This window comes from Sipha flava, unplaced genomic scaffold (genome assembly GCF_003268045.1).
Source record: "Sipha flava isolate LNK unplaced genomic scaffold, YSA_version1 66_pilon_pilon, whole genome shotgun sequence".
NCBI classification, from domain to species: Eukaryota; Metazoa; Arthropoda; class Insecta; order Hemiptera; family Aphididae; genus Sipha; species Sipha flava.
This window is the reverse complement of record NW_020273606.1, coordinates 441,833-467,871: the sequence shown is the minus strand read 5'-3', so window position 1 is coordinate 467,871 and position 26,039 is coordinate 441,833. Positions and strand designations below refer to the sequence as shown.

Below are 26,039 nucleotides of genomic sequence, written 5' to 3'. Positions count from 1 at the left end.
GATAATGTTATAACGTAGGTGGTTAGGTGGTTAGGTCGATCACGGCGTGTGAGTGTGTGTATGTGTGTGGTCAACAACGGTGATGAGGGAGAGAAGGAAAAAAAAATTAAAAATAAGGGGAGAAAAAAAAATTTGGAGATTTCCGAGGGGACGGTGCGAGAGAACGAGAAAGATTAACAACCGGCTACCGAAGACGGAAAATGTGTCGTGTGCGAACGGGAAAACGCGACGGGAGAAGACGGAGAAACTACCGCAACGGCGTACGTTACAGCAGAGCGCCGGCGACGGGACACGATGCGGCGGCACTCGAAGTACGATATATTATAACGTGTGCTTGCGAGTGTGTGAACGTGCTGAGCGCGTGTGTGTGTGTGTGCATGTGTTTGTGTGTGTGTGGGTGTGGGTATGTGTGTGTGTGTGTGTGTGTGTGTGTGTGTGTGTGTGTGTGCGTGCGCGCGCGTGTACAGCTGAGAGTGGTAGTCGCCGCCGCCGTGGCCGCGCTGCGCGTATGCAAGTGCGTGTCGATGCGCGCGCGCCGCGCCACGTATGTTAGTGTGCGCGCTCACGACCCCATCGCGGCGGCGGCAATGGTAATTCGATAAAGGGGCGGGCTTGTGCGAAACGGCAAGGAGTGGGGCAGCAACCCTGCCGTAACCGCCGCGCGTACACGTACACACGTCGGCGTGCGGGTAAACATCCCCCGGGGGATGGCGGAGGGGTGCGCGGTGATCATGCGACGTTGAGGAGGCGGTGTTGGTGGCGGCGTGTCGATAAATCTGCGGGCGGCCGGATAAAAAGGTCTACGTATAACGAACGGATACGTGTACCGTACGTAGCCTTGTACGTACGAGGACACTTACAGTGACGGCTGTCCTGCTAACCAAACCTAACGCGGTCCGGTTGTCGGTGCGAACGTCCCTCGGTGTACCGCCGCCCCGCATGTGGGCGACGTCAACCGGCACCGGTTCGTCGGCGGTACGGGTCTCGCGCCCGGTCAAACGGACCCGGGACGTAACCGGACTGCCGAGTACTCGGCGCTGTACTAGACGTCGTGCGCGCGCGCGTGCATCCACCGCCGACTCGGCCGTACGGGTATCGCGTCTTCGACCGCGGGCGGCAGGAGGGTTCAAAAGTAAACGAAATAACTTTGTGCGCGTAGCGGTTCGCGAAATCGACCACCCACTGCCCGGTGGTCCACGGAGCCGGTCGTCGCGACCGCTGCCCTGCCGGATCCGCGTCACCGATACGTTTACCACCGCCGTGTAACGAGTACCGCGTAACGAACCGTCGCCGGGCGCGTACGTCGTAACTTTTTGCTGAGCACTGGGTGCGAGATGTACGCGCACGTACGAGTGCAACGCGACCATGTAGAACTATTTCCCGTCCGAATCGTTTTGTTTCAATTAAGTGCCGAGTCCCAAACACGCACACGCGCACACTATATTCGACTCTGTGAAAACAGTGAAATCATCAGACGATCGATTGCCACACGATTCGTTTTACAATTAATTGCAGTGTCTCGAATAATCTTTTTTTATTTTGGTCCAATTCCAGTACGTACTAATAATCCCATTCCAAATATTGTTTTCGGCAATGGTTTTTTTTTTCTACAATTCTTAAATCCAGTCTTGGCATTGCTATTTTGCAATGCATTGTACATAATATTTTTCTGTGTCAAACATTATACACCAAAATAATCAAAATACAATAGAATAAGTATGAAAGTTTTACGTTATTTAAACATGTAAATAAAAATCAGTAGTAGAATAAAGCGATAAAAGTACAAAATATGACGGATGAAAACAATATGTTTCGTTTCAGAAACTGGTATTCGGTATCTATAGGCGTGCGCCGAAATGTTGTTAACGGGGCCCTACAGTTTAAGTCTAAGAGTAAGGGGCTCGTATTTTAAAAAAATGACTTAAGAACTATATCTTCATGCAAAAACTTATCATAATAATGCAACAACTACAATCGACAAATCGTTACATTATATTTATATATTTATAATGTATATAAATTTGTACAAAAGTACAAAACATAAATAATTAAAGCTATCTGGAAAAATTTAGGGGATTCAAGTAAAACATATTCATTGGGACTAATATACTACAATACTAAAAAATTTAAGTTATGTTTATTTTATTATTTATACATTATAATTTATTAAATATACCCACAGATTTTATTGAGATTGGGCCCAAAAGTATTGTTGACAACCCCTGAAATACTGGTCTGTTCACGCCTATGATAGTACTTGTATATGTCTCTTATAACGCACCAGTTACCATCGTCATACTGGAAACATTAATCTGTTTCGGTAAAAGTGACTTCGTAATTTTATTTGAAAATAAGTGAATACGTTTTAATGCAATTATATATAGGTATACCGTATCCGAGGAAAGGAAAAGCAATTCAATTACAGTGCTTGTAACGAGTAATCACTTCTACTAAAATGTACACTCTCTCAATGAATGGTTTTTTTTTTTTTTTATTGAACGTGTTAACCGTTGACGGCAAAAGTATTAAATAAATGTTTTTGAATTTCCTACGTACGTAGTATACTATACTTATATTTATACTTTAGTATTGTAATCCTAAATAACTACGAAAACAATAAAATTATTATTTACAATCGTGGAGAATTACAGCGTGTTTTATCGAAAACATAATATCCTGTTCGATACGGAAACGTTTAAATCTTTTTACCAACAACTGAATTTCATTTATTTTAATACATTACCAGTGATAGATAAGCATTTGACATTTCAGATCTTTTTTGCGGATTTCCAGTATTATTATTTTTTCTAGCTATAAAGAAAATTATTTGAAAAATCTATAAAAATTAAAAAATGTTATAAATTTTTGAATACAGAAATGTAGTAGATTTTCATAATTTTTTTTAATGTTGTCAAAATCTTATATTTAAACGTTCGTAATTTTTCTTTTTAGGCATTATGTTTGATTTTTTTTTTTAATTATTAATATATATATATATGAGAAATATTGAACTTATATAATATTCATGACGTTTTGTCGAACCAAAATTATTCTATAAAAATTTACGGAAGAAAACAAAGAAAATATGGAAATTTAATTTTTCTATAATTAGCTTCAAAAATACTTTTGAAAATTACACTATCAATGAAAAATAGTTATATAAACATTCATTGAAAAAATCACGTTTCTAAGATTATTATTATTTGATTTTTACGAAAACTAGTAAGTTATTAATGCTGTTGTATTTTAAGATTTCTAACAGTTTTTTGCAGTTATTTAAAAAATTGTTTGAAAATTCGTAAAATGAATATTATTCATTCTACCGACTAGAAAATAATTCTTATCGAAAATTCCTATTGATTGTCATGATCGGATACAGTACTAGTTGAAATCGTGTTTACTTATAACAAATATAAGGACATCGCATTACTAACAATTTGAAATAAACATAAATTGAAAATAAATTTATTTTCAAATAAGGTTTTGCATGTCGTTGGGCTTTTTAATCAATATTCTTGTGTTGATGTATATAATTGAAACTTTGCATAAAGGTAGAATATTATAAAACTATCAACTATATCGGTTTTATACTCATCGTATTAACGTGTTTGCCACTTATTATAGTACCTCACTTTCCAGGATCCTTTTATACATAATATTTATATTAACAAAGGAGTGATGGATCTACCTCTAATTGTATGCAAATTGTATTTAAGTTTTTTTTTCAAACGCATACAAATATATACATAAATTCACTTTTTCTTATTATTCTATTTCCCTTGAAATTGAAAAAAGTCTTAGGTATACGTTGAAAGCATTTAATTTCTGTATCCGATAACAAAAATTTATATATAATTTAAATACATTTACCTTGAAAAATGGATGAATTTATTATTAAACTCATGTATTATTGGTTTAAATTTTAGAAAAAGTCCACGTATTAGAGCTCGAAATTAGGGGCTAGTAAAAAAATTCTTCTTTCAAAATATATTGCCAAATGTTAATCTTAGAATTGATTTCTGTATTCCTAAAAAAAATTTTACAGGAAAATTTGAAAAATCAGTATTATAAAAAAAAACTTTCAGTGGTAAGCTAAATAGCTATAATTCTACTCAGACCATAGATTTTTACCCATTACTATCGTGATTATGTATTTATTTAAATACAAAAAAAAAAAAAAACACAAAGTCAAAAATATAAACATATGTAGACAAATTCTAAACAGCATATAAATGATCTAAGCTAAATGTTCTTGATGAAATAAATTATTACATTTTCAGAATAACGCATTTGTATTAATATTATGAGAATTTATAGTAAACAGTACATAACTCTATTATTGTTTAAGGCACAGACGTAGTACTTTGAAATGGTTATTTGTTAAAAAATTCTTTAGAAACTTTTTTGAATATTAGAATAATATTAGAAGCCTGTCTAAGGCTGACAATAAATTTATCTGAAAACAAAAATAAAATATTTAAATTTGACTATAGAAAACTAACCGTAGAATAATGTGAAAATAATTAAAATAAATGTAAATAATATTTAACAATATCCGAACATTACACTCAGAAAAATAACAATTTCTCAACCTTTTATTGCTAACAGAATGTTCTATAACGATATTTTTCTTAAAACAATATAGAAGAAGCTGTACAATTTTATTAACGCTTTTATAATTTACTATGAAATCATTAAAATCTAAATTACCTTCCTAAATTGTACGATACTTACCTATAGCCATGATAGGTTACATAATTAAAGAAATTGTTCAATTAAATTAAAGAAATTAAGTCAATTATTCTCACGAAAATATGAATTTATTATTACTTTCAATGCATTTTTTGTATTAAATTTACATTTTATGTTTTATTTAATTAGTTATCGAGCAATTTAATAAGCTATAATATATAAATAATTAATAATTTTGTCTATTCAATAGGTAATATATATATATTAGGGTGATCATTATTTTTGAACTTACGAGTTTTTGTTTTCTTACCTCCTCGTTTTGTTCATTACTATAAGAAAGTAATTCAATTTAATTTGGTCATGATTACTCAACCCTTTCACGTGCCCCAAGAGCGAAAAAGGGTGGTTTTTTCATTTTTTGACTATATTCAAAAAAATATTGCATTTATCTTAAAAATGTATAAAACATATATTATAGATATATATATTTTTAATAAAAAGCATATTTATACAATTTCTCATAAATCTATTATTTCCTAAGAAAAATGATAAAATATCGAATATTTTATTTATTTAAAAATAAATAATTTTTACAGTTATTTAAATATATTAAAATAATGGTTGATGTTACGACAAAATATCTTATATACAATTGATAAAGAATTTGATTTCCTAAAAAAAATTTAATTAGCATAAATTTCATTGGATTGACTGTTTTATTGTAACAGTAGGTTAACGTAAAAAAAATTTAATGTATCTTATTATATTAATAAATTAATAATTAATATTATGACATTCGTTATTTTTCATAAGCATTGTATTCTCAATTTAATTTTATATTGATAATGAGTGCTTATAATTTTTTAATTGTTATATCACAAAACAAAGAAAAAAACCTACAATTATTATTATACTCAAATATATTTTAAAAAGCGAATTGATAATTAGAATTTTCGATAGTTTAATTATTAGGTTCATTAAAATAAAATAATGTTATAGAAAGGTAATTATAATAATATGTATGGTTAACTTGATCTATTTAGTCGTTAGTAAATGCATAATACGTTTATTATCTATAGGTATTTTGTAGTATTGACTGTTTTTTGTGAAAAATTTAGTGTAAAATAAAATATAAACCATCAGAAAACGATAAGAAAGTATTAATACCAATTTTACGTTATTATATTTTAATTCATGCTGTCAAAATTCTGTTTTTTTTTATAAATAAAAATTTGAACAAAAAAATATTTATTAATTGTGTGTAATTGTATTTTATTATTTCACTAGTTTTTTGCTATATCAACAGACGCGTATTTAACTGTTTCCTGCTTATAAACCTGTGGAAAATTGCCGCTCTAAATGACTAAAATAATATACTGCATTATTTGAATTATAATTTAATTTATGGAAAACAAATATACTAATATATAATTTCTTAACTTCTAAACCATTTTTAATTAATAGTTAATAACAGAATACATTCTTCGAATTTGTCGCTGTAAGTACGAACCTATAGATAGTGCCTGCATATAAATACGCCACTGTATATCAAAAACAACAAAAACTAACTCAATATTTATCTAAAAAATTATATTATACATAATAATTAAAATTATATAATTTATTTTGGGCCGTACCGGATTTATAGTGCCCTAGACTCTAGATATTTTTTTTATTTTTAGTATCCTTTTAATCATAATTTTAAAGCAGAGTATTTTTAATTTTGATTTAAGTATCACGACAAACATTTAAACATTTCAACTACAATCCAACACTAATCTACGGACATGCGATCAATACACCTAATAAGACCAATTAATCAATCTTATATTTTAAAATTCCCTAGGAAATATCTCTACTTTATATCTTTCGTGTACAAAGTTTTGTGAGTTTTCTAGACTTTAGTGTAGCCATAAAGTAGCTGACATTCAGTCATATAAAATTCAGAAATGATATCGTTCGGCGGTAAATACACGAACAAGATATATAACATATTTCGGCTTTATCTAGTTCGCTACATACCAAAGTTGTATTTTCTGGCATGTAGTACATAAACACAATAGATCTTGTCATTAGTAGTGTGGTTTTCGTGATAATCAGCTTCTTTGCGATTTAATCTACTAAATAGATTGTGTATAGAAATTAGGTACAGTACATTATACTATATGCATACATTTTAGTAGTTAATATGCATTGGGCACTGTTTCGACATATTTTTTATGTCACAAATTTCTTTTGTGAGCTTCAACTAGTTTCAGAGCTAAACTCATTTTCTCATGTACTACTGTGTTATGTAGATGTTTATTTCATTATTTCTATCAATATTTTTGATATTACTAATTTGAACGTTTACCAATAATTGACACTGTAACTGTTGATTGTTCAGTTAAATAACGGAACCAAGATTTTCCGTGATTCACTTTCATGTTGTATTTGTATCAAAATTGCTTTGTCGTCAAAAATTTGATTTGGCATAGTGTCCATGTAGACCGATCCATTGCGAAATGACAGTCGGAATCGCTGATCGCACGCGACCTAGATAACGTGTGTTAAAACGCTTAACATTCTTTCATTGTTGGCGAAAACATTTTTCATACTTATTCATTATTAAATACAACATGTAAAATCGACTCTCACGAACGGAACATACTTGTTCATCATTGACTAGTTCAATAAATTAAATGTAAATATAAAAATCTGTTAACTAAGAAAAAATGTATATTTCTTTTTTAATCAACCAAAAAATAATTTTTTAAAAAATACCTAATGTAATGATTATTATAAATAGTTTGCTATGTTTGAGTTAGATATATAAATACTAATATGATAATAAGTGAAACGATTGATTCAATTATACAGATTGATAATATAAAACAACTTTATGTTAAACATTCATAAGTTCTCTACTCTCAAAAATATAATCTCCATTTTATTATTTTTTTTTCAACATTTTTTATTTTCCTGTATTAATATAATCAAATTATTTTGTTAAATTAAGCGTTATAGTGAGTGAAGACCTTTCTTTATGACTACGGTGGCCGGTTCCTGCATTTTAAGACTTTCTAGAAAACTAAGACAGAATGTTTTTTTGAAAATTGATTTTCAATTGAATTTTTAGGAAACCTTCCTCAACAGAGGCCATTATTGAACGAATTGCCTTTTTTTTGGAATACGAGCACAAGATTTCACCATTGCTGATAACCACTTATTTTAATAGAAATATTCCATAGTATGTAAGAAAATATAGAAGAATTAAATAAATACATATAATCTTGTTAGATTACACCAAAAATCATAATATATTAATTTTATTAAGTACATTATTTTAAGTATAATGAAAAATGAGAATCGTAACCAAAATCAAAATATTTAATATTTTTTTAAATTCTAAAAAATAAATATTGATGATAAAAATGATATAATATAGGTAGTTAAAATTAGTTTTTCTGTAATATAACTTACATATTCGAAATTATCAAAAACAGTATTTAAATACTTCAGATCTATATCCTTTATTAAATTATAGTTTTAATTAATTTTTTAAATAAGTAGTTATATCATATTATGTATGAAATAATTTATTATAAAAATATAATTACCATTTTTGTATGCATTTTTGTCTTTTCTTGCATAATTAAATAGTACAAAAAATGATCACAATATTATGTTTATTTATTATTATTTTTTGTATATTTTTTATTATTATTTGAATTATTTAATACAATGTACAAGAGTTAAGACGTATAGAAAGAAAATAATACATCCTGGTCTAATCAATAACAATGAATGAATAACTACCTAATTTCCAAATGATGATAGTTTTGTAAAAATCAATACCGTTAATAATTAGAGAAAATTATAAATACTTTATAATATATGTAATACCTAAGTGCATTGATATATTTTTGACATATAAAATGATAAATTATATCCAAATCAATATTAATTAGGCGATTTAATAATTGATTTAAAAAAAAGCTTAAAGCAAGTAAAGGTTTGTGATATTTATATAGCCTAACTACATAAAAAATAAAGTATTTAGAAGCGATGATTTTTTTTTTTTTTTTAATTATTTTAATAACATTAATTATACGTTTTATAAGTTTCAGTGAGAACTAATTGATAATCGTTAGGAATTTTTTTTTTTTTTTAATTAATTAATTTTGAATTAATAAATTGATAATATCAGATATACATTTTAAAACAAAAATCTTTTTATCTTTTCTGCGAATTCTTTTTTAAAACTCAGTCGTAATAGTTTACAAATTATACTACATACTTGTATTATGTATAAGTTGAAACGATTGAAAAAAAATAAAATTGTTAGATTAAATGTTATAAGACTAATGACAACTTTGATGGGACTAACTTTAGTTTATAGTTAAGCAACCCAAACTGCTTTTAAAATCTGAGGTTTTATCATAAAATTAGATTCTTACATACATTTATTATGGGCATATTAGGTACACGTTATAGATAAATTTAACTTAGCATTGCTGTATTGGTAAGCTGTGGATAATGTAACAAAACATCTGAAGTTCTAACTAAAAATATGTTTTCTCATGCAATACTGCATTAGATATATATTAATTTTAATTTTTAACTTTTAAACCAACAATAATAATATAATTAAAAGTATCATCCCATAAATATTTAAATATTATATCATTTAATTATATTTGTTGGTGAAATATTAACAATCTGAGAAAAAATAAACGACATATTTTAAATTGTATGTTGATAGCTCTTTTCCATGTGGCTTAACATAGAAAAAACAACCATGCAATACCATAAGTCTTTATTTAAATTCTATTTATTTAAAAATGATAAATTATTGTGAATTTATATTTAATTTGCTTAAAGTATTCCCTTAATGTGCATTATTTTTTTTAGTTTTTAAATGTATGCTATCCACAGTCTCACGAATATATCTTTTTCTAAGGTAAATATTTAAAATTAATTTACCAATGATTGATATCTTGTTTTAACTGTTGGTAAATTACAGGCTACTAAAAAGATATCAATAATTATATATTAATTGATAATAAATAAGCCATCATAAGTCATTGTAATTAGAACGAAATTTAATTATGGTAGAAATAATTATTTATTTTTTCAGAATATTAATAATTTAATTTAAAAAATACAAATAATCATGAATTATAAACGTACTGTTACACAACATTAGACGTACTTTTAAAAACTGATTTACATAAAATAATACATTTTTAAAAATTTTCCTAATTCTTATTTTGGATATTACAGATATCCATTAATTTAATAAAATAACCGCACTCTTTTTTTTCTTTCATTTTTTTTTTCATAGTAAATGAACAACTGAATCAATCATAGTTACCACGGAACATTTTTACCGACTTCTATCATGTCGTTTTGGAAAATCACGGTATTCAACTGCAATTTATTCATTTATAACGATATCATAAAAAATAAATATATTAATGTATAAAAAGTATACGATAATGGTTTTCTAGTGGTTATTTTTAAATTATAAATAGTGATTCAGATGACCATTGCTTATTATGGGCATCTCTAACAATGCTTAATAACTATGCTATCTTTTTTACCGATTTCAATAAATGTTTGCCCAAATATTATTTTTACCTATATATTGATCAAACGATAGTAATTTTAACCATAATATTACAGTGAAGAAATAGAAGTAAAAATATAAATTAATTTTGCTAATTATACTTTAAAAAATGAGACTTGAGAATTTAAATGTACAAACAATAGAATTATAAGTGAGTAATCCAATAGAACATATATTATGTAAAAAAATAATTCTTATATTTTGTGAAATAAAAAATGTTCTTAATTTTAATTAACTACATGTAGACGTATACTAAATTCAAAAATACTATTCATAAAATTAAAATAATTTTCTGAAATTTAAAACTGAGGTATTCAATTATGATTGATAATAATCGTACAAAATTCATATGGGTTATGTCATAAAAATAAGAATAAGTAGGTATTTAGTTACCAAATGTTTCATAAAAAAAAGGAAACCAGAAAATATTTAAATATTGACATTTGAAAATATGAACACAAATATTGAATCAAAGTTCAACAGATTATATATTAAAGAATTTTGGTTAAGCAAACAAGAAAACTATATACTGAAGTTTGAAAAGTATATTTAAACAACTTACTTAAAGAAGATATTACAAAATGAATTATTAAATAAATAATATGTTCTACGTCAGTATTATTATATGGGAGCCCTAAGTTCAATCTTTTTGATAATCACTATTTTTCAATTAGTGTATAATGTCTAATCGAAGTAAGAGTAAAATATATTATAGCCATATTTACTAATTTAATTTAAAGTGATTATTTTTATAATCTTAAAAATAGTAATATGATTATTGTGAACAAAAAAATAAATAAAAAATTTTTACATTACTTTGGTTAAATTAAACGTATTTATGATAATTACACATAATATTAAGTATACTTATATGTAGGTACTCAATATAGGCTAGATATTAGCTAATAATAAGCTGAGTGTCTATGACTTCAAGTCATTCTCTAAAAAGGATAAGAAATTTCATTTTATTTTCTTAATCAGTCATAAAGTATTTAGAAAACTAAAAAAATCCAAAATGACACGAGAATCATATTTGAGGTATGCTTCATATTTTTATTTATAAAATAAAAAGAGCTTATTCGGTTCACTTACAACTCATGTTCCACGTTCAATTCAATAATTGTATAAGCTATGCTTTAAATTAAACCTAAATTAATTTTTTTCTATATTATAATCAATTTCTGTTAATTTAAATATACGTTTTCATCAGAAATCCACGTATGATAAAGTTAAATTTAAAATTCAAGAAATATCATTTTTGTCTATGGAAAAATATTAAATTAAAAATTAAGCTCATTATTTTTAAAACTGGGGGTTAAAAGCAATTTTAAAAATTCTTCAAAAACACTGATATAAATGTTTAATTCATTCGATGATTTGAGGTTTATACATAGGTTAAATATAATGTGTATTGGTGATCATGCGTAATTGGAATCAACAATACATTTAACACTTGATAATCAGCTTTGTGAATAATATTTAAATTTCAAAACGAGATTTTGTTGGTTTAAAAGAGGAATTACATAGTAAAAATATCAACAACTAATATTAAATTTGTGCTAGTCGATGACTGAACATTTTTAATGAGATTGTGTTGGTCGGTCAGGTCAAATTAATCAGACACAGATTGTATTCAAGAGGGTTGCATGGTATTCGAAGCACCTTAAATCGTTTTTTTTTTTTTTTTGTTCAACACAATTTTTGTGATAAGACGTTAATGTTAATACTATAAGTTAAATAGGAGTCTTAATATGTGAGGTTATTTTTTTAGCAATGTTTGTTCAATTATAATGCAAAAATATTGCATTTATTAAAATTATAATTTAGTAATATATAGAAATTTTACTATTTAAGACTTTTGAAAAATAAAAAAAATTATTTTTATCATCTTTTTATACTTCATTTTTCTTAAATTACAATATATAATAGCAAATTATAAGATACATTTATTTACCGGAAATATTGGATAGTTAATTATGAGTGTCATACATACTATTAGTCTGCGTGTTTGTATTTATGCATTAATTTTCATTACATTCTGTTGTTATATATGTGTATGTGTATGTAATTACATAAATAATTCAATATAATAAATATTAACCAAATGTAAAAATGAAATCTCATAAAATATTAAACTGTTATAAACAGCTAATATTTAGTATTTTGATATTTTAATTACTATGTGACTTTAATAATTTATTAATTTATTGATAATTTCACATATTGTAATAATTTGAATGATACATTTTAAATTTTATGTTTGTATATGTTTGTATGTTTCAGTGAACTATTATTTGAAAAAAATACCGCTACAGAAAGCCACAAAGAATTTTGCTCCATTGTTTCGTGTCAAAGAATACTTCTACCCTACAAATGGGTCAATTTGTTTTATTCTTAGCTTTTTATAAGCTTATAAAGAAGCCATACATGTTACCATTTTAAAGTGTTTACTATTACTCGACCAGGGTACGTAATTATTATGAAATCGAACATAAATAATATGGAAGCATTGCTGAAATTTGGACTAAAACGGTATTAAAGTATGTTCATTCAACTAAATAATTAGGGTATTAAACTATTAAAAATATTAAAACTACTAAAACTTGTTTAAAATTAAAGGATATTTTCCAATATAATTTAAATAGTAAATTGTTTATTTATTTGCGTGTTGTTTAAAAAAACAATTTAGTTGAACATTTTCAGTTTTAATTTAAAAATGTTTTAAATTAGTAATTATTGAAATTAAAAACGAAACGATAGAATTAATATTTTAGATATTCATTTTGTTGACCAGATTGACTAACTTTAAAGAAAATTAAAAAAAAAATTTAATTTAATTTATTTTTAACTGTAGAAAAGAATACTTATTGTCAAAAAAATATATTACAAAAAAAAATGATTTTATATTTACATTATAATATCGGCTGGTAAATGGCAAAAGAGGCTAAGCAACATGGTGATTACTGCGGGATAACCGAAAGTTAGATCTTTCGATCGCATTAACGCTAGGGTTGCTGTGACCATTTAGTAATGAGATATAGTAAGTACAAGAAATTAGATTTTTTGGTACAAGCGACATAATTTTTATAGAAGTAGGGAACAAGCGCTTTTTTAAGGGTATAGCGACACTGTTGAAAATTTTATGGACTAAGCGACAAACATGTAACTCAATAAAAATTCAACAAAAGCTTGATCACCCTAAAATCAGGGTTAGAAATGCAATAATCAAAGAAATAAAAATATAAATTTCCGAAATGTTCAAAAAAACATTCACTAAAAACTGTTCGTTCAAATGTATTCTATTGTCTGATTTTGCATTCTATTAGTTTGGTAGTTCAATTGTATACTGTTTTGAATTGTATGCATAAAATCTATATCATTAGAAATTATTTCCTAGAATTAATAAGTTAAAATCTTTTAGTTACGCAATTTGTTTTGTAACAAAATGTTTAAAAGATGTCATAAAATGTAATAATATAATATAAATTACTACGTTTTGGTTATACTGACACAAGCAAAAGTAGAAAAAATGTATTTTATATTTTCCCGAAATTATGATACCAAAACATTCGATAAAAATCAAAATATAGGAAATTAAAAATTTGCGTTAATATTCTTTTGTATATAGTACGAACTTTGTACTTGATTAGAAATGTTTAATCATAAAAAAAAAAAAAAATCTTATCCTATTTAATTTTATTAATTTAATTTTGACCTACTAACATATATAGCTAAATCTATTCATTCTTTAACAAGCTAACATAAGAATAAAAATACGTTGTATTAATAATTGTTGCAAAAGTTATCGTGAAAAATAACGCAAAATAATCAGAATTTTTCATTTACTTTATCAGCTTGCCAAATTTTAAAATACTTAGTAATACCAGGATAGGTACAAGTATTTTATTACAATGCTAACATTAAACATTCTTGAGCGATTTTTTTTTTTTTTTACTATCAAATCATTTTTCTATTCTTTATCAAAGAATAAAATCGATGTAATATTGTACATAGAAAAGAATTAATTATGTAATAATTTTAGCTCTGATTGCATAATAACAAATTTTCCAACAATTTCCTATATCTCCTCGGTTCATCTCACGTTTTTACCATGATAGCCTTATTCAAATTTTTTCGGGAAAAATTAAACCTAATGTTAACATATTTATTGCCAATTCATTTAATTAAATAATTATTATATATACAAATACAATCATAAGTAATCATCATAATATACATTACCTATAGGCTACATTAAAGGTAAAGTACCCTGATTTAGATCTTACAAAGTTACTTTTATTTTATAAATATATAACATTTAACCAGTTTTTAACTTAAAATGTTTACATAAATAAAATATTAGGTATTAGTTTATTATTCAATTAGAATGTATAGTAAATTTTTTATTCTATACTTATGAAAGTAGTACCGAAAATAAAAATTTTATGTTTGGATTTATAAGAATTGTATTATTATTATTATTATTATCAATACATATTTTAACTTATTCTAAGGAACAAATTATACGTAATTAAAATAAGATTTCATATTTATAAAAAAAAAAAAAAAATAACTTGAAAGTATGTCGTATATAATTCATATTGCTTAAACATAATATACAGATAATAGTATAATGTATAAATACTTGGTTATTTAAAGAATTTTAATCGAATAAATCGTAAATCTATTCACCCTATTATTAAACATATACCTACCCATAGTAGGCACAAATTTTCGATTCAATATTATCAAAAATATAATTAGTTTATTTTATTAATATTTTTTTTTATTAATTAATTTTATAATTAATAACAAACAAAATAGTTTATGCAGTTATAAAAATACCTACGTATTAATATGCATACAATTCAAACAAAATCGTTTTAAGTATTATCATAAAATGTAAATTGTTGTGTACGATGAAAAATAGTACATTGAGAATTTAAAATTTCAACGTTGGTAATATAATGGATAATGATCCAGATTAAAGAAAACATTAATCAAGCAAAGACCACTGTACTAAATATAAATAGACAAATTAAAATGCGAATATTCGGAAGGTTCGGTGGAAAAATAACTACGAAACCATCTGTGCGCACCTGCGGGCAACGAGAAGAATAGGTATTAAAAAAAAAATAATAATAATTATTAAAATAAAACTAATAACAGTGAACTCAATAAGTGTGCGGACGTTGTACGGTTTCGTCGGGTATGGATTGTAAACAGTTAACGGTCTTACCTGGTGATTTAAGCGTGTGCGATGATGTCGATGAACACGGTTGCCGACTAAAAAGTGGTGTCGTTCGAACACGGTGCCGTTGACATCGCCGACCGACTGGCGAAACGTAGTTGATATATTATTGTTAGACGGCGCGGCGCACAGGGCGCGGAGGGTTTTTATTTTAATTTTATTTTTTTACCAAAAAAATCGCGATTGACGAACGCAGAAAAGACACATACATCGCAGAGATTAGTACACGGCTAATGCGCGCGCGTGACGGTCACGTTGACGGACTTATCAGATAGTGTTGAACAAAAACAACCGACTACGATAACTTACTACGTATTTTTTTTATTTGTTTTTACCAATACTACTACCACTACTAATATGACACTAATACTACTGCTCCATGCATATTGTCATAGGCGTGCACAGACCTTTTTTTCAGGGTATGCAAAAGACTGCAACTACCTCCCCCCTCCCTAAAAATGAAAGTTAATTTGAGCGTTCAAAATTCTGGTCTTAATAACTATTTAATTTAAAATTTTAATTTTTTTTCCCCGAAAAAAGTGACTGAATAGCCATTTCTTAATCGCTATAACTGTCTTCACAATTAAAATTTAAAATAAATTACGAAAAAAAAAAAATTAAATACATAACACTTGAAATGGTTTGAGTATTACGTTTAAATAGAGTAAATAAATAAAACCGTAATTATATACTTAAATGAAAAAAAAAATAAATTTGATAAATAATCAAAATTAATCATAAAACGGTTCTGCGTACAGTTGAGTTATTAAATCACCAATAATGTTTTCGGGATTTTAATTTATAGCCATTTCTTGTTCTGTAGTTGGCAGCTATTTAATCTTGAATTATTGTACTTCTTAATTTCATTAACACATTAAATCGTTATTATAGCATATGATTTTTGTTTCAAAAATAAATTAAACTGTCTGGCACTGAATATAAAAATATAATAAAAATCATAATGTAATACAAAATCACATAATCTACATAAGACCAAATATGCCATAATTTTTATTTATTTTTTGTAATTTTAGAAAGAAGACTCTATGTTTAGGGTATGCAGTTGCATACCCTGCGCACGCTTATGCATATTGTACACAAAGAGTATACGCACACGCGTACGGTATACGTATCTCGTGTCAATCTATGTGGCACGTAGAGTGCGTTTGTGTCACAGACTTCTATACCACTACGCACTAATGCAGAAGTTGGCGATTTGTGTACGCACGTGATAACTCTCTATGTATACGAATATATATATATCATTTTTTCTTTTTTTAACAATCCGAAGACTGGTTAAATGGTTATTGATGTCTTTTTCCCGTTATTATCTGTCGCTTATATTTCTCTTTGACTCTCGGCACGTTCTTATTCCGACATCATCCATTACTCGTTTCAAGAACGGAGTTCTATAAATCGTTTCTATTATTTTTATGAATATATACACCGGATGCAACACCGATGTGGACGAAGGCCATCACACCGATCGTATGCGAGTGTGTGCAAAACGCAATAAACCTCCGGAGTCCCGTGTAGCTGCGAAAACCCTCCGCGGTAGTGGTGCTCGGTGGGTGGTGGTGGTGGTAGCTAAACCTGCGTTCGCGTTTTCATCGTAATACGCATCATGTACACGTTTTCCGTCAACTAGCCGCCGCATTAAAACGAAATGAAACGCTCCTCCGCCTGCCCTTGCCGATCGCCATCACGGGCGGTGTCGTCGTGTCGCGCGCGGTGTTGATGTCGTACGGCTATTATGTGTCTAGGAGGCGCATTATTCGATTATTATTTATTTATTATTATTAAATGCCGGCGCGTGCAGTGTGCAGTTCGCGCGGCGAACGCGTGCATGAACCAAATATTGTTCACATGGTGGAATGCGCGATGGGCCTGAAGCGGGCGCGCGATTATAAACGTTTGCGTAAACAATATTTTATTTTCATGGGTACTGTGGATAAAAAAAACAAAACAATAATAAAAAAAAAAAATCTTGTTGACAGATACAAAAAACACACACTAATATAACTCGTATTAGACCAGTACATCGCTTCACTTCGCTCAGAATCTCAACCATTAAGACAATACGAAGTTCTTCGGTGTATATAAGTCAACTTGCTATCCACAAAAACATAGATTATAGAAAATAATCCAATATGAACAAGAGTCATACCTCCGATAACTTCAATACCATATTTTTTTTTTATGTTAATTGAAAAGAACATACTTTTAGGAAGTGTCGAACATCGGTTTAGGTTAGGTTTGTAAATTAACTATGATAATATACTATCTGTTTCATCAGTTCAACATAATCACGAATTACAAAGGTGTAATTGCAGTTGTAGTTTGAAGTGTAATTATTTCTTATATTGTGATTTTTTAAACAAATATGGATTCTAAATTAAATATTATCAAATAATGGTAAATAGAGTTTGATTATTGGCGAATAAAAACATCGAAATATTTGGGTACCTATATAAATCAGTTGGTGATCACGTGTATAGTGGTGCTCTATAAATATATGTTGTACAATGATAAAAACTTTGACATTCAGCATAGGCGTGCGAACGCATTGTTGGCAGATGGTGCACTTCTTATTTTTATATTCATCTTTTACTTTTTCGAAAACAGAAAAAATTCGGTATTTTTTTTATTTAAGAGTCCTAACTTTATATTGATTTATTCAGTCTTCACACTTCTACACTTGTCACTTGCAAAACTTGTTTCAGTTATTCGACTGTGTATATGTATTATATTTCAAATCTACTGAGTGCCAGCTACACTCTTAAACCAACTACTATTAATATATATTTATCAATCTGCATTTTTACTTAAGGTCTATTCATTTTGATGTGGGACAAAAGTTGCGCTATTTTCCGAAATAAACTTGAAGCTGTAGATCGTGCATGTGCATACCCTGTATCAGGGCGTACCCAGAGATTTTTTATGGAGGGAGGGTTCAAAATTTTTATTTTATCTGATAATGGGAAATTAAAATACACTATAAACTATTTTTTATACTATTTACTATTAAATCGTTGAGTATGTAGAAATTTCAATGGGGGTCTGCATCCGAAACCCCCCTTGGATACCCTCTTGCCCTGTACAAACCGGATGCACGCTTATGATATTTAAAGTTTGATATGATCATATATATAAAACCATGAACGAATAAAAAAAATTATTATTTTTTATTATTAGTTTAATAGTACTAATGTTGAAATAACAAAAAACCGACATCTTTTAATAGAAATCTATTTAAATTTGCCGATAATTTAATAGTTTTTGTTAAAATAGTCTGTAATAATGATTCATCAACATTAACATTTTTATCATTTGTCTTTGCGAAATTCCGATAAACTCTTTTTTTTTTGTTGAAAAACTTATAATACAAAATAAAACTTATGAGGAACTTTGTATTCATCAATTTTCAAGTTTTTTAAATATTAAAATTGAAAATTTTAACAATTTTAATCACTAAAATTGTATACACTTTAATAAATTTTGTCAAGTTTTATGTAAGTTGACAAAATTTATAAGTATATTTTATAATATTACATATATATATATAATTTATAAGTATATATTTATTATATCTTAAGTTTTATTTAAATTATAATATTGAACTACTTGCATAAAAATGTGTGCTTATATATTTTCTATATTTCAAAAATGAAGTAAAATCAATTTATGAAAAGTCTTGAATTAAAATTTGAAATGTTAAAAGTTTGAATAGGATCAACAGTATGAAGTGATTATAAATAGCAAAAATGTGTATTATGAGAAATTTTTTATTCTCTTATTTTCATTATTTTACCTATTTATTGTTTTTAATAATAACCATGAGCTTTAATGGTACTAAAAATTAAATTATGGAGTTCAATGTTTTATTTTATGTTAAATAATTATTGACTCGTGTACTTTCAAGAGAATACAATGGATGTATTATCACAAAAAACGTATTATTTGATGTAATAAATATAAATATATTTTCCCTCGAAATCTGTTTAACAAAACGGCCACGTATAAAACACATTCTAACAAAATGACCCCTTTTTCTATTCTTAATTCTTATATTTGTGACCATTATTCACTTGCTTTTTGACAGTTTGACACTCAAAATAAAATACGTTTCTATAGACATTTTGTAGTGGCCAATAGTGTTGGCGAATGTCGAATTGCAAATTTACTTTGATCTAACCTTTCCTCTTTGAAAAACTTCCCAAATTCCTCTTAATTTAGAAGTGAACTATTTAAAATATATAAAAGAAATCATATAATATGAATATTTTTTTTATTGTATTGTGATTAAACGCATATTTATATATATTATAAAATTGACAATTTACGAAATAAGTTCTTAAGTTCTTAATTGAGCATAGACAAAAAAAAAAAATTTCTATTTTAAAATAATATTTTTACAATCGGTCAGGTAATTTACTATCTGACCGATAAAATCGAAATGCGTGTATATATTAAACTTCAATTTGTTCGTCGTAATTTGTTGCGCACTCGTATTATGCGTGAAATATTTTCGTCACGTAATTATTTCGTATTTTTCAAACTTTTTTAGTAATATTTATTTATTTTTACCAAATATGCCAAAAGAAAAACAACCATTGGCTTTTCGTTTAAAAATTTTAAAGTTTAAAATTTAAGTTTAATTTTTAATAAAATTATTTCAATTGATGACTTATCCGAAGACTTAAAAGCAAATTAACTGTTATTTTTTAAATATGCATCGCTAACTTCCGTATAAGTTTTAGAACGATATTTCTTAACATATATAACATTGTTAGCAGATAACAGAAATTCATTGAAAATGTAAGGAAATATCTTATCGTTCAATACAATTGTAAAGGTAGGTAGGTAGTCAAAATTTAGTTAACTTAAAACAAATTCGTAAATAAAAATAAATTTTACAAAATACCTTTTTTTATTTTTTATTTCAAGATGAAAGAAACGAAAAAGGAAAAAGAAAATAAAAAATCAATAAAACGATGAAAATATGTGTATTTTAAGAGCACATGTCTTGATTTTAAATGCATGCATATTTTTAGATTTTTAAGTACTAAAAGTCCTCAACCATATTAATCATCAAAATCAAAAAAATCGCGACTCATAGAATATATGCAAACTATTTATTTATAAAATAATAATACTTTATTATTTTAATTTATTCAATATTTTTTTTTATTCTGACATTATACATTTCAATACACATGAACTCAGAACCTGGAATCACCGTTAAGCATTACTTCAGGTGACTAAAATTATACCAATAATATGGGTTCGGATTTTTATCGACTCATATAGCTGATAATAAGTTGAATACATAGCCTGTAGAACAGCTATAATAGAACTTACAGAATCTATAGGATTTGGCAGTTAATGCTTAGATGTATATGATTATTTTTTGTGGACAATTTTATAATACTTTAACTTAAGTGTCCCTAGAATTTTTTATCCTTCGTGCGAAGTATATACCTACAGCTACAGTCTTTTATAATTAATATTAATACAAAAATAATTATAAAAAAAACATGATCACATGACAATAATTCATTGATATTTGATCTATTACGAAGTTATGTTGGCTATCCATCTGAGTAAATATTATTAAATTTCGTATATGATTAAGACACGAAATTACATTATTTCCAGAATCTTTTGAATTTTCTATAGATATTCTATGAATTTTCAATTGCTTTAGATTAATTTATTGTTTTCATAAAATTTGATTCATATAATATAAATTTTTTAAACATTTGAAAGGTAATACTTTTATAACACAAAAAATTAAATAATTTTGTAAAATTTACGATTTTTAACTGATTTTTTTTGACTTTTTGTACTTGTTATAGTTCTAACTAAAATATATTTTTGAGTCACAAAATTGCCATGTGATTTATTTTATTCATTATTACAATAACTTATGACTATATTACTACAATTGTAAACCTAAACACCCTTTATTATTTATTTGTTGGATCAACTTTGTATAGTTTTTATAATTTTGTACTCACCACTCGGGAAAATATTTTCTACACCATTTTTCATTCGTAAAATATTTATCATATTATACAAGGTATTGGAGTCTATGTCAATTTATTTTAAATTCCTTAAGTAGGTCATAACTAAAAAGTGCACTATTTGATGCATAAATTAATGTAGATAAGTAAGGTGCATATAAAAAATACATTCCATATTACACATAAAATAATGTAAAAGAAATACTTATTTAATGTATGGTATACATTTTATGTATATTATATTTTACCCAAAGTTTCAAGTTATCGAAGGTTTGAATAATGAAGAGTCGATATTACCACCATATCATATTAGTTTACCTATATATATATTAAGTAACAAATAAGTATATCATTTAAAAGATTTGATCTAACATTGCCTATAAGTTTCAAATAGTATTGTGAACTATGAATACTACTTCAATAAAAAAAAGTTTCATAAAGTTATATTCAAAAATCGAAAAATATATCTATGATATATAATATGTGCGCATTTTTTTTATAATAATAGCCTGTTTTTAAATTTATTTTGGATGATTTTTTTTTTTTTTTTTTTGTGTGTGTAATTATGCATTTAATACTGTAAAAGTTAAAAAAAAAATCTTTTCCGTATATTAATGCAGTAATTCCTAAAATATTTGAAAATATTTCTTCGTAAAAATAAATATTAAATAATATAAAACATAAAAGGAGTTCAATAATCTAAATCCATATTTTTTTATTATTAAAATTATAATTAAATAGATTTAAAAGAATGAGAAAAAATATTTGGCAGTTTATAAAAAATTTATATATCAACATTGGTTTTTAATTTTTTACAAATTTATAAGTGTGAACTAGCTTGCATTGTAAAATTTATCTTTGAAATTCTCCTAATAAGTATGATTAATCAATTATATGTATAATTGGATTCACAAATTAAACTTATTAAGAAAGTTTAAGTTTATACGATATATGTTCTTCATATGAACATGAACACTGCAATAGTTTAAAGCTTTGCCATTTTTAATTAAATGTATTTGGCGTCATGGTACACGTATATCATTGAAACATGTATTGTGTAAAAAAAAAATCACTCTAGTTGTCTTTAAAGAGGTAAAGAATTCTCGTTAAAAATATCCAAAGCAATCGTTACCGTCTGTCTACTTTGATAGTTTTGCGGCCAAAAAATAATAATTATTTTTCCAACCTATCGTACTTTCTGGACTAATTCCAAATAATAAATGTTAACCAATATTAACATTGGAATACTTAGAATGCATGAAAAGCATAATATCAGCAAGTAATATATAAGATTATAATTACACCACTTACAATACATTTTTACAAGAGTATTTAGAATATATAACAAAAATTCAAATTATCTTTACATAAAATTAAAAAAAAATACTATATAAAATAAAATACTAATATTGTTATAAATAAATATAACATAAATATTAATGAATATTTTGATTTGTATAACTTATATCCTATACCTATTAATCGCCATTTTAATTTACATAATGCTAAAAATTTAATATTTTTGTAAACCAAAAAAAAAAAAAAACTCTAAAAAGTATGCTTAAAAAACTACAAAAATTCATAAAAATATAAATAATCTATTTACTGTGTTATATTACAAAACATTAAAAAGTTTTAAATTTTATCTTTCCTATTAATTAGTTTTTAATTCGCAGATAATTTAGCAAATATTTCAAATTAATATCTAATAAAAATGCATAAACTAGTACAAAATGCATGTAGCTTGAGAAGTCAATTAAAACGAGAAAAAGAAAAAAAGTTTATTGAATTCTATGAAAAAGATTTTATGTATAATTCTTAAATATCAAATTAATTTTCAGTATATATATTTTTTATGTCAACGGCCATTATTACAAGATCACAAAAAGAATGAATATTAGTTGTACTGTGATCTATTTTACTAGAGTCTAAAAATTAAAAAAGTTCAACTTTTATTTCAAATTAACTGTTTCAATAAATATAATTTCTTTTATGCATGACTTTAATGTCCTAGTAAACTAGTTTTATTGATTCCAAATCTTATAAATTTTCAACACTTAAATTAATAGAAATGTTTGCTCTATCATTTTTTTTTCCATTATATTCAGATACCATCTAATTTATTTATTGTATCTTTATCGTGAAATTATGAATATTATTGAAGTATAAGTAACTAGTTTCTAATATTATTTTTTCATATCTTTTTTTCGTAGTACTCAGAAATTATATAAAAAACCATTTTTTATAATGAAACCAGAAGCAGTACTATAAAAACTTTTTAAATGGTATAGTTACATTTAAAAAAATAAATAAACAATTTAAATCCAAGTATAAAAATATCGATGACTCCAAAAACCATACACTTTTTTAAATTATCGTAACCAAAAACTGCACATTTCATAATGATATATAATTTATTATTTATAATTTATACTATATATTTATTCAAAAACAATTTATTGAGGTACAATGTATATAGGCATTGAAAAATTAAAAATATAAAATTTAAAAAAATGTATAAAAATGTTTGTGGCTAAAATGTTTTGCCTACGTTTTTTTCAAAAAATTAAAATATAAATAAAAAAATAAAAATTGCCCCCTTTATTATTACTATCTTCTTCTTTTTCTTAGGATTATTTGGGCCTTTTAGACTTTTAGACCATCCCGTCTCACAACCTTTATTCCTATCAATAGTTTTAAAATCCATTTATAAAAACATTTTTTTTTTATAATATAGATATATATATATATATATATATATATATATATATATATATATATATATATGTTACGGGCAAATTATACAATTTGGCCATTTTATATATTGTCCGGACAGTATATAAAATGCCCTTCGTATATTGGTCAATATAGAAAACGGATGATATGATTTAATGAAATATGATAAATCAATGAATAATGACATGTATTTATATTAGATATAAGTAGATATAATTGGTTGCACCACCAATCCTTTCTTGGCTGTGCTTCCTTTTTTTTTTACACGATTCGCAACTATTTAAGTATAGCATAATCATATCCCTGGTGATATTTTTATATAGGTACGCACTGAATTAATTAACTTGCACTATACAAACGATTCGCGGTTACTAAATAGTTCATTTTTGAGAATAGGTAAAAGACCGACTGCATGATAAGCACTACAACTACATATAATTTATAAATTAGTAAATATAGTAATAATATATTATGTCACGTACACGCGTATAATATGTGTACAAGTGGACATCCCCATTGTAAAAATACGATAAGAACAAACAAACTAGTTACAGATAATAATTAGACATTATTTTAACTATGTTTTACGATTTATCATATTTCATTAAATCATATCATCCGTTATCTATATTGACCAATATACGAAGTGCATTTTATATACTGTCCGGACAATATATAAAATGCCCAAATTGTATAATTTGCCCGTAACATATATATATATATATATATATATTGCGTTTCGGTCGACAAATGTACTGGTTATTTTTCGAGCACATCAACGTGCAACAAGATATATCTTATAATCTTTTGAATATAACAATTAACTTTAAAATTATATATACAACATTCGTCTATAAAAAATACATTATTATTAATACATTATATAATGAAGTTTTTACGCACTATAAGTGTGCTATATTTGGCTGTACGATATACTTACCTGGCAATCCATAAAGTGTTCGGTTTTTGGATGCAACCAAGAATATATCGCTCTATTGTGGTTAAAAACTCATCAGTAAAAATATTGCTTTTTATAAGTAATTTTACTGTTGATAAAAATGTATTATTCTTTAAAATATGTGTTTTGATTGAAACGATGAGTATTTTATTAATTATCTTCTTAGAAAATTATTTTGGAATTACAACACTAAATTATAAAATATAATTTTTTATCTGATTTATAATGAGAATTTTTTTTTTTTACTTTAACTAAAGAAATCAAAAGATAATTCTATCATTGATACATCTATTATTTTGAAACAAAAATAATGATTTTAATAATTGAGTATACTTATTTTAATAGTACATACAGTAGAATATCGGCAATTCGACAGATATTACACCACGCTACTGTTGGATTAACGAAAGCGGCAGATTAATGAGAGCCCAAATAAAAACTCATTTCTACTTATTGAATTTTATTTTTTTACTTATATTAATAATGAATAGCCTTATTGTGTTTTATTATGGTATATAAATAGTACATACATACCTACTCTGTTTAATTGATCTTTTTATAGGAGAGATTTAAAAAAAATTATCACTCAGTTTTTGTTTGAAATTATGCTTTTAAGATTTTTCTTGTAATCGATATAAACACCAAAATATCATTTGCATATACTCCGTTCTCTTCTGTTCATGTAATGAACGTGGTAAAGGAATCTATTGTGATGTAGTGAATTATTGTTTTAACAGCTACTTTTTCTCTCGAAATTCTAAATAT

The 26,039-nt window shown here is 26.3% G+C and overlaps 2 protein-coding genes across 2 annotated transcripts in view; one reads left to right on the top strand and one right to left on the bottom strand.

Annotated features, from left to right (window-relative positions):
* The window catches only part of LOC112691732 (putative fatty acyl-CoA reductase CG5065), a 44,433-nt gene extending 28,665 nt beyond the window's left edge, over positions 1-15,768 (bottom strand). The window contains exon 1 of the mRNA XM_025566104.1: positions 15,543-15,768. The gene's annotated coding sequence lies outside the window, so the exon portion shown is untranslated. The remainder of the gene's footprint in view (positions 1-15,542) is intronic.
* Positions 70-12,827, top strand: LOC112691733. The gene is made up of 2 exons (XM_025566106.1): positions 70-311; positions 12,587-12,827. The coding sequence occupies exons 1-2, from the start codon at positions 83-85 to the stop codon at positions 12,709-12,711; spliced, it is 354 nt and encodes a 117-aa protein (XP_025421891.1). The 5' UTR covers positions 70-82; the 3' UTR covers positions 12,712-12,827.
* Positions 15,769-26,039: the final 10,271 nt, after the last annotated feature.

What these genes read in the sequence shown, in the direction of transcription:
- LOC112691733 (XM_025566106.1), top strand. Translation starts at nt 83, where the DNA reads ATGAGGGAGAGAAGGAAAAAAAAATTAAAAATAAGGGGAGAAAAAAAA. An exon ending in ACGATGCGGCGGCACTCGAA is followed by an intron (nt 312 to 12,586) that starts GTACGATATATT and finishes TGTATGTTTCAG; the next exon opens with TGAACTATTATTTGAAAAAA.